This window comes from Sceloporus occidentalis, unplaced genomic scaffold (genome assembly GCF_023333645.1).
Source record: "Sceloporus occidentalis isolate IW3139 unplaced genomic scaffold, rSceOcc1.0.p SCAF_114, whole genome shotgun sequence".
NCBI lineage: Eukaryota > Metazoa > Chordata > Lepidosauria > Squamata > Phrynosomatidae > Sceloporus > Sceloporus occidentalis.
Window position 1 is genome coordinate 3,238,317 of NW_028317094.1, and position 10,739 is coordinate 3,249,055.

The 10,739-nt window shown below is 43.3% G+C and overlaps 1 protein-coding gene across 1 annotated transcript; it reads left to right on the plus strand.

Moving 5' to 3' along the window:
- Positions 1 to 5,020: 5,020 nt before the first annotated feature.
- LOC149282500 (uncharacterized) lies at positions 5,021 to 10,336 on the plus strand (the record flags this gene model as incomplete). Its single annotated transcript, XM_089498185.1, has 1 exon — positions 5,021 to 10,336. A coding segment is annotated over exon 1 (5,316 nt), but the record flags the coding sequence as incomplete, so codon positions are not given.
- Positions 10,337 to 10,739: the final 403 nt, after the last annotated feature.

Here is a 10,739-nt window from a genome sequence, read left to right on the forward strand (position 1 = left end):
AGGAGAGAAGCCTTACAAATGCCAGCATTGTGGGAAATGTTTTTCTTTGAAGTCAGACCTAGTGAGACATCAGAGAGTCCACACAGGAGAGAAGCCTTACAAATGCCAGTGTTGTGGGAAATGTTTTTCTTCCAAGTCATACCTATTGGCACATCAGAGAGTCCACACAGGAGAGAACCCAAACAAATGCCAGTATTGTGGGAAATGTTTTTCTTCCAAGTCATACCTATTGGCACATCAGAGAGTCCACACAGGAGAGAACCCAAACAAATGCCAGTATTGTGGGAAATGTTTTTTTTCCAAGTCATATCTATTTGAACATCAGAGAGTCCACACAGGAGAGAAGCCATACAAATGCCAGCATTGTGGGAAATGTTTTTCTTCCAAGTCATACCTATTGGCACATCAGCGAGTCCACACAGGAGAGAACCCAAACAAATGCCAGCATTGTGGGAAATGTTTTTCTTGGAAGTCAAACCTAGTGAAACATCAGAGAGTCCACACAGGAGAGAAGCCACACAAATGCCAGCATTGTGGGAAATGTTTTTCTTTGAAGTCAAACCTAGAAAGACATCAGAGAGTCCACACAGGAGAGAAGCCACACAAATTCCAGAAATGAACTAACATTATATTGATCAAGAAGCAAAACAAAGCGTATATTTTAAATCTTGTGGTGATTAGAAAAGGCCCTTGTGATTCCGTGTGTTAGGTTTGTGTGTCCATATGCCTGTTTATGTTTTTCAATTATATTTTGTTATTTTGAGGTTTTAATTGCCTTTATTATAGATTATTGCTTTCGTTTATAAATTTGAGTGGGGATCATGGTGGTGGAATATGTTAGTTAAACAGAGGGGTGGGATTGGCTATAGCTGGTTAGAATGATATGGGAATGATAGCATTTGGAATTTGTTCGATGTTGGCTGAAGAAAGTTGGGGACAGGTATTAACAGAAAGGGCTAGTTTGTGGGAATGGCAAAGGGGGCTTTGTTATCTGTGGGACATAGACTATGGGAATTGGAGGTGGGGGCCAGGTTTGGACGAGTGTGATGTTTTAGGTTTTGGGGTTTTATGTTTGCTTTGGGGAGGGCAGCTCTGACTTAAACACTGAATTTCTGATTATGTGTTTGAAATAAAGTTTTTGTTGTTTCAACACACTGGACTCATTGGTGTACAGAAATTCTGCATTTGCACAAAATTTACCCTTCCTTCTCTCCTCAGCCCTCAGCTCCATTCCCAGCCATAAAAACAGAGGCAAACACACATATATACTCAGAGAGACAGAGCTATATGTACAAAGCAGAGCCTTCCCAGCCTTTCCCTCCTGAGTCCAGCTCTGCAGCTTGGGCTCCATTCCGGAAGGAAGGAAAAAAGGCCGTAGTCCTTCCCTTCTTCCAAAGGCCGATAATGGAATAAACAGCAGCAGCAGCAGCAAAGGCCTTACGATCCCTGCGCATGCTGAGAAGGGGTCTTTGGGGCATCTGAAAGGAATGAAATTGCCAAGGGAAGAGAAGCATAAAGGGACTGCTGATGTCGGGGGGGGGGGATTTGGGACCTGTTTCAGGCACCTTCCCCCCGGAACCCATTACTAGAGCCTTCCATAACTAAGTATGATGCTTTAAATGACTATTTCACAGATAATGTCTCTCAGATAAGAGCCAAATTGGACGTCAGCATTATTGCGGAGGCTATAAGTGAGGTGTCCATGAGTAAGATCATACTGTATCAGTTTGAATCTGAGTACTGAGGAAGTGGACAAGCTCCTTGGAAGTGTGAAGAGGAGAACTTGCCCTCCCAACCCTTGCCCTTTTTATATCACCTGAAATATATCATAGATACATCTCTTAGTTAGGGCTATTTTCCATCATGCTTAAAAGAAGCAGTGTTACGGCCCTTTCTGAAAAAGCCCTCCCTAGATCCCTTGGACATGAACAATTACAGACCGGTCTCCTGTCTTCAATTTCTAACCAACATAATTTTGAGGGCAGTTGCTCTTCATCTCCAAGCGGTCTTGGATGAGACAGATTATCTGGACCCATTTCAAACTGGCTTCAGGATGGGATACGGAGTCGAAACTAATAATAATAATAATAATAATAGGTTTTATTTATATACCGCCCAATCACTGGGAATCCGAGCGGTTTACAATAGAGGGGATAACAGACAGTTCCCTGCCCACAAGCTTACAATCTAAAAGACACGACACAAAAGGAGAAGGGTATGGTGAGGGGGGAGGGAATCAGGTCCAGCATTCTTCTCTCCCTCTGAGGCCTGGACCAAGGCAGATGGACCGGAGGGAGGGCTTTTCTTCTTCAGGCCAGCCCCTGATGGTACTGGGCCAGCCTTCTCTCTCCCTCAGAGGCCGAAAGATGACAGTTAGGGAGGGAGGAGCCTCTTTCTTCAGGCTAGCCCCTGATGGTACTGGGCCAGCCTTCTCTCTCCCTCAGAGGCCGAAAGATGACAGTTAGGGAGGGAGGAGCCTCCTTATTCAGGCTAGCCCCTGATGGTACTGGGCCAGCCTTCTCTCTCCCTCAGAGGCCGAAAGATGACAGTTAGGGAGGGAGGAGCCTCCTTCTTCAGGCTAGCCCCTGATGGTACTGGGCCAGCCTTCTCTCTCCCTCAGAGGCCGAAAGATGACAGTTAGGGAGGGAGGAGCCTCCTTCTTCAGGCTAGCCCCTGATGGTACTGGGCCAGCCTTCTCTCTCCCTCAGAGGCCGAAAGATGACAGTTAGGGAGGGAGGAGCCTCCTTCTTCAGGCTAGCCCCTGATGGTACTGGGCCAGCCTTCTCTCTCCCTCAGAGGCCGAAAGATGACAGTTAGGGAGGGAGGAGCCTCTTTCTTCAGGCTAGCCCCTGATGGAACTGGGCCAGCCTTCTCTCTTCCAACTGTTATGGTTCCCTTAGTAAATGATCTTTGCTTCAAGGGGGGATGTAACTTACCAAACTTTAAGCTGTATTATTATTATGCAGCTTGTCTCAAATGGTTAGAAGAATGGTTCAAATTAGAAAACAAGAATGTATTGAATATAGAAAAGGCTAACCTGAATCTTGGTATACATGCATATATGTGGTATACAAAACCAAAAGATAATAATACTTTTAACCATTATGTTATAAGAAGATCATTGCTTAAAGTATGGTATAAAATGAGTCATCAATTTTGGGGGTCATTGCAAGAAGCCTATTACAATAGAACAAAGGACAAAGATAGACAATGGCTAAGATATGGAGATTTAATAAACCAAACACCAGAAGGAAAATACAATATGAAATCTATGGAAGAAGTTAATGAAAGAGGAAACATGAAGGATTGGTTTTTATACAACTAATTAAACAATCGTTTTAAGGCAGACAATAAAGCTCCTGAGTTAACGATGGATAACAATTAAATAGATAAAATTATGATGGACCAAAAAGGTAAACACATATCCAAATATTATAAACTTTTAAAAGAAAGAGATCTAGAAGATGAAATTATTAAACACAGCATGGTAAGATGGGCACATAATATAAATAAATCTATAACTATAGAGGAATGGGAAAAATCATGGAAAGGAACAAGTAAATTCACTCTGTGCCAAAACTATAAAGGAAATGATATTGTGATGTCCTGCCAGGACTGTTTGAATTTCCCCCTGCATTTTCCTTTGTGTTGGTTCAGGCCATAGATTATTTTAGTGTAGAAAAGTTCTTTGTATTAGTTTATGGGAGGAGCTGTAGGTTTCCCCTGCTTCATTTCTAGGTTTGGTTTGCCCTTTCCCAGCAGGCTGTGCTGTAGCTAGAGGTTTTTAGTTGGAGCAGTTTCTCTGAGAGCCAGCAGAGAGCTGTCTTTGGTGGCAAGCAGGCCCAGGCAGCCGGAAAGGGCATTTCTTACACCACTTAGCCAAATCAGTTACCATTAGCATAGAAAATAGAAGAATTTAGGAGCTGAAAGACCCTGCACCAGCTTCATTGAGTAAGGAGAACAAACTACATCGGACCCAGAGAGATGTCGTCTGGAAGAAAGCTGAACTGTAAAGTATCTTTTGTTTAGAGCTGGGGAGGAGAAGACTTTTATTTTTGTCCTTTAAATTAAATTCCCCCCCTTTTTTGAACTTTACATCTAGTTTCAGATCTTTTTGGGAATCACGGTTTGTTCTCACCAGGGTACTGGCGTTGCACACCCAAACCTGCCACCACCTTTAGTTGGGTGTGTCTTCATAGTGTAAGAAATCCTGGCGGCCATTGCCGCTTCCGGCCTGTCAAAGAGAGTCCAAGTGCAAGGCCCTGCATTGAAGCAAGATCCCAAGATTTGCATAGAAGGAGAAGAAGACTCTGTGGTTATAAAAGGGGAAAAGGTTGGCGGCCATTTTGGACCCATTTCTTCTTGCAGAGTCCAGAGCACATGGTTGGCGGCCATTTTGGAGCCATTTCTTCTTGCAGAGTCCAGAGCACATGGTGGGCGGCCATTTTGGAGCCATTTCTTCTTGCAGAGTCCTGAGCACATGGTGGGCGGCCATTTTGGAGCCATTTCTTCCTGCAGAGTTTTGAGCACATGGTCGGAGGCCATTTTAGTTCTACTTCTTCTTGCAGAGTTCTGAGCACATTATCAGCAGCCATTTTAGAGAGAACTTTTTCCATTCAAGTATATGGATAGAGTTTTATGAAGAGATTAATGTGTGTTTTATGTTTGTTCACGTTGCAAGCCTGAAGAAAGGAGCTAGAAGACTCTTTAACCGACTCCAGGTCTGGCTGTGTTGAAGTAGCATAAGAGTGGTGACAGTAGGAAAGCGGAGCAGTAGCAGGCTGTAAGTAAAATCAGCACTACACCGTTTGTCCTCTTCATCCTTGCTGAGTTGTTGCGTTGGCAACTAGGACCAGCCAGAATGGATAGGCTTTCTGAAGAACTAGCACATGGACACACACACGACACTCGTTCTCTTAGGGACAGACACCCGACTGAAAAGGCCTTAGAACTGCTGTTAAAAGAGGAAAGACACTTAAGCGTGAAAGAACTGAAAGCTTGGAAGAGTTTGCAACATGCCATGTCCTTGCTGTCAGCAGTCTGCGACTCAGAAGACATGCAAAGAAGAGAGCTTGCCCAGCAATCCAGTTTCCTAAAGTGGAAAGAAGTGGTGAATAAAAGGATCCAAACACTTCAAACCATGAACAATCCCGATGCAGAATCCAGACTAAAACAGTTCCTGGAAGAAGTCGCGGACAAAGAAAAAGAATATAGTGCAGTTTTGGACACAGTCAAGTTCCGGCTGCAGAGCTTAGAGCTTAATAATGAGAGTGAAAGGTCCCCTGCCGGCAGTGCTAAGTCCAGCAGAGGAATATACCCAGGGAAGCCTCAAAGTACAAAGAGCTCAAAAACCTGTCACACCAGCAGGTCTTCTTCCCACAGGCATAGTTCCCGCTCCAGTAAAAGTGGTAGTGGCAGTTCTTCCTCCCATGCTAGCTGGAGTTCGTATATGGTAGCCCAACAATTCAAAGTAGAAAGGATGAAATTAAAGGCTGAAATATTGCATGCCGAAGCAGAGGCAGCAATGGCCAGTAAAGAACTGACCCTTTTTCATCAAGAGGTTGATTTAGAAGAGCAAGAAGCTGCCCTCAAAGCAGAACAGGAAAGGCAAAAACTTGCTATTCAAAATGAAAAGAAACTTCTTCTCAAGGCTAAGGAGGCTTCAAAACTGTCCATAAAGGCCAGGATTTTAGCCAAGAGCTTCCAGGATGATCTCAGTGAAGAAAATGTGAGGTTGCTTCCTACACAGGAGCCTAGAGACAGGATATCTACCTTGTTCCTTGTGGATGAGAGCTCCCCACAAGACCCTGTGGTCAAGTCACCTCCTAACTTAGATGCTAGCAAGACACAATTGCTTGCCGCTCCATGGCCTCAGCCTACAGAAAATTCTGTCTACAAAGAAAAGATCATCCATTGTGACTGTCTACCTATAAATATGGCACTCAATGAACCCTTTGGAGACCAGAAGCCCATGGCGGGGAGCCAAATTCCCAGCCATGCTAGTGTGGCCTTTCAGCAAGCCCCGGCTGCTGAAGCCCCCAAGACTTACAGGCCTAGAGAATCTACGGACTTGCCTGCCAGTCAAGCTGATTTGCCAACTAAAGGGAGTCCACACTTCTTCCAGCCTGCAGAGATGATTCCCACCTTCATGGAGTCTTGTTCACCATTCATGCTTAAAACTCCCAGGAAGGACCTTAGAGACAAGGGAGTCCAGAAATTCTCAGACCTTCCTGAAGACTTTATCTTATGGAAGGTAATTTTTCAGAGAGCCATTAGAGATTTGAAACTGCAAGCAGATGAGGAGCTCACCTTACTCATGGCATGGTTGGGCCCCAACTCATCCCTTCAGGTCCAGAGAATCTACGCGGCCTACGTGTCAGATCCAGTTAAGGCGTTGCAGACAGCGTGGAATAGATTAGAAGAGCGATATGGTGCATCAACAGAAATAGAAGCATCGTTACTAAATCGGCTTTATAAGTTCCCAATCCTCAAGTCAAAGGACTACCGTCAACTTTGGGACTTAAGTGATCTTTTAGTTGAACTTCAGTCTGCGAAATGTAATCCAGAGTTACCTGGTCTAGCCTGTTTAGATCAATACATCACACAGCGACAGGTGCTCCAAAAACTACCCTTTCAGCTCCAGGAGAGGTGGGGAAGAGAGGTGTTTTCTTATAAGGAACTCAACATGCAATGCTACCCACCCTTCAGTTACCTTGTGAACTTTGTGACAAGAGCTGCAAAGGAAAGCAATGACCCGCAGACTGGGTTCCCAACCCTTTACCAAAACATGCGCTCAGAGAAGACTGTAAAGGAAGACAAAATTCCTATCAAGGAAATGGGGAAGGCCACAGTTGTAGTTAAATCCACTGAGGTCACTCAGTTTAAGTCGAATAAAACACAAGAGACTAAAGAAATTCCATGTCCCATTCATAATAAACCACATAGCCTTGCAGATTGTAAAGAGTTCTCAAAAAGGCCTTACAACGAAAGGCTGGAGATAGCAGCTAAAGCAAAAGTCTGCTTTCGATGCTGTGGTTCAAAGGTTCACTTTGCTAGAAACTGCAAAATAGAAGTAAAATGTGCTGAATGCGGTAGCCCGCGTCATTGCTCAGCAATGCACCATTTCAAATCACCTTCAGTGTCACCTAAACTTAAGAAGAAATCAGAGGGTCCTAAAAGTGAGGCTTCAGAAAAGGCAGCTAAACCTACTTCAGAAGCAGAGTCAGTTGTGGCATGTACAAAGCTATGCCAGGACTCAACGCAGATTAGGATATGCCATCCGATTTGTCTAGCTGAAGTTTTCCCAGAAGACAAACCTCACTTTAGAAAAAGACTTTATATTGCCCTAGACTCACAGAGTGACGCATCCTTGGCCACACCAGAGTTCTTCAGTACCTTTGCGGTCAAAGCCAAGATTCTTGAATATACCATATCTACCTGCACTGGACAGCAACAAATGCAGGGTAGAGTGGCAACGGAGTTCATGATTTCGCCTTGCAATGGCAAAAGGTACATTAAACTGCCTCCTTTAATAGAGTGCTCTTCTATCCCTAGGAACAAGAACCAAATAGCAACCAAGGCTGTAGCTGAAAGCCATGCACACCTAAAAGCTATAGCAAAAGAAATTCCTGCATTGGACAAAGATGCTGAAATTTCCCTACTGATAGGCTCAGATTGCCCAGAGCTGTTCCAGGTCTTGAAACAAGTAAGTGGACCTCCAGGTGCACCAATAGCACAAAAACTGCCACTTGGATGGACAGTTATTGGACCTGTGTGCGTCCATAGCAAGAGCCCGCCAGCAGCGTTAAATCTTACAGGAAATAGCCAATTTCCAAATTCACGACCCACACAACTACAAAGTTGCTTAAGCCACATTAAGGTGTGTTGCCTTGGTATTATCCCAGACTACGGCTCCATTTTTGAAACTTCAGTAAGAGATGAAGACATAGCCTTTTCCCGTGAGGAAAGAAAGTTCCTGGACATAATGAATTTAGAGACAGTCCAAGATAGTGAAGGGAGCTGGATGGCACCTCTTCCCTTTAGAGAAGACCGACCAATTTTGCCTAACAACCGTCATCTTGCGGAAAAAAGGCTTTTTGCTTTGAGAAATAGAATGCTCAAAGATCCCACTTTGAAGGAACAAATTGTACAGTTCATTGAAGATCTGTTTACAAGCAACTATGCTGAAAGAGTTCCTTTGTGCAGTAAACCCCAAGAGCATTGGTTCTTGCCATACCATAAGGTAACTCACCCACAAAAGCCAGAAAAGGTGAGAATAGTTTTCGACTCAAGTGCAAAGGTACAAAACATCTCACTTAATGATGTTCTTCTTAAAGGACCAGACTTGCTTAACAGTTTACTAGGAGCACTTCTAAAGTTTAGAGAAAGGAAAATAGCTGTGACAGCAGACATACACAAAATGTTCTATGCTTTCTTGGTTAAGCCAGAACATCGCCGCTTCCTAAAGTTCCTGTGGTTCCAGAACACGGAAACCTTGGAAGATATCACTGAGTTCCGTATGAGAGTACATGTTTTCGGGAATACTCCCAGCCCAGCGGTAGCCAATTACTGTCTAAAAAAGACTGCAGAGACATATAAAGATCAGTGTAGTATAGAGGCTTATCGTGCAATCAACACGAACTTTTATGTAGATGACTTACTGATTTCCTTCGACTCAGCACAAGAAGCCAGCCGAATTGTTAAAGAGGTACAGTCTGTGCTAAGCTTGGCTAAGATAAAGCTTCATAAAGTAGTCTCTAATAGCAGAGAAGTTTTAGAGACTTTTCCTAAAGAAGAGCTTGTCGAAAAGGATGTCACAACAATCTTTGAAGACAAGCGTACACAGAGTAGCCTTGGTATTCTGTGGAATGTCTTCACTGATAGACTCTCAATCAGAGTTCCCAAACTTGAACTTCAGACTACAAAGAGAAAAGTACTCTCTTCGATCAATAGTGTTTATGACCCCTTGGGTATCGTAGCACCAGTGCTTATAGTGGCCAGAAACATCTTTAGAGAGATAATAAATCAAGTTAAAGACTGGGATGAAAATCTTCCCCCAGCCCTGGATTTAGCATGGAAGGCCTGGGCGTCTCAGATCAAAAACATTGAACACCTTACTGTGCCCAGACAGTATGTTCCTGTAGAACCTGGACCAAATACCGTTTATGAGCTACACATTTTTTGTGATGCCTCTGAAATAGCAATTGCCGCAGTAGCGTATCTGAGAGCTAAAAATAACACCGAGACGCATACAGGATTTATTATGGCCAAAGCAAAGGTAGCACCCAAACAAACAATACCCAGATTAGAGCTGTGTGCTGCTTTGCTAGCTACCCAACTTCTTCAAACCATTTGTGTGGAAGTAGAAACAAAATTCCACAAAGTATTACTATACACTGACAGTATGGTTGTATTAGGATACCTTACAAACACTACAAAGAGGTTTAAAATGTACATAACCAACAGAGTAAATAAAATTCTTTCTTGTACTCAACAAAGTCAATGGAAATATGTTCCTTCTGAACTAAATCCAGCTGATATTGCTACAAGAGGAGCTTCAGCCCAAAAGGTGCAGTCTTCCACTTGGCTGACCGGTCCAAAATTCCTGATGGAGTTAGATGTTCCTGATCACAACAAAGGTAAAACCGAAACATTCTCTGAGTTACCTGAGTGTCTGCCAGAGATCAGCAGCTGCAAAATAAACTTGGTGAATACAAGCAGTATAAGGTTGCCTCATTTAGATGCCAGAAAATTTACAAAGTTTTCTCAGTGGCTGAGTCTTCAGCGAGCTCTTGCTAGACTCATCCATTTTGCAACTTTCAGAGACAAAGCAGCTTTAACAACCATAGATATGGTTAAAGCAGAAACCCTGATCTACAGATCTACACAGAGATCTGAATTCGAGGAAGAATTCAGATGCATAGAAAAGCAACAATATCTACCTAGACATAGCATCCTTAAAGATCTATGTCCAGTTATGGATACCAGAGGTCTTCTACGTGTTGGAGGTAGACTTCAAAGAGCTAAAATCAAGAACAGCTTAAAAAATCCTATTATTCTGCCTGCAAATAGCCATGTAGCCCTTTTAGTAGTCAGACACTACCATGAAAGAATACATCATCAAGGGCGAACCCTGACTGAAGCAAGTGTCAGAAATGCTGGCTTGTGGATTATTAATTGCAGAAAATTGGTCAACAAAGTTATTTTTCAATGTGTGACATGTAGAAAACTTCGCAGAAAGTGTGAGAGCCAGCTTATGGCTGAACTTCCAGAAGACCGTACTTCTATGGATCCTCCATTTACACACATTGGTCTCGATGTTTTTGGACACTGGGAGGTACGTGCTCATAAAACCAGAGGAGGAATAGTTAACAGCAAGAGATGGGCAGTGTTATTCACTTGCTTAGTGATCAGAGCAGTACACATTGAAGTTGTGGAAAGTATGGACTCTTCTTCCTTTATTAATGCCCTAAAAAGATTCATTTCAATAAGGGGTCCAGTAAAAACTATCAGGTCTGATAGAGGCACTAACTTCATTGGAGCCACTAAAGAGCTGAATTGCATAACTAAACTAGCAGAAGACAAGACTGTAATGGACTTTGCTAACAAAGAGAAAATTCAATGGTTTTTCAATGTGCCTCATGCTTCCCATATGGGGGGAGCTTGGGAGCGCATGATTGGTGTCAGTAGACGTATTCTAGAGGCAATGCTTACAAAATGCAAGTTCCTGACACATGAAA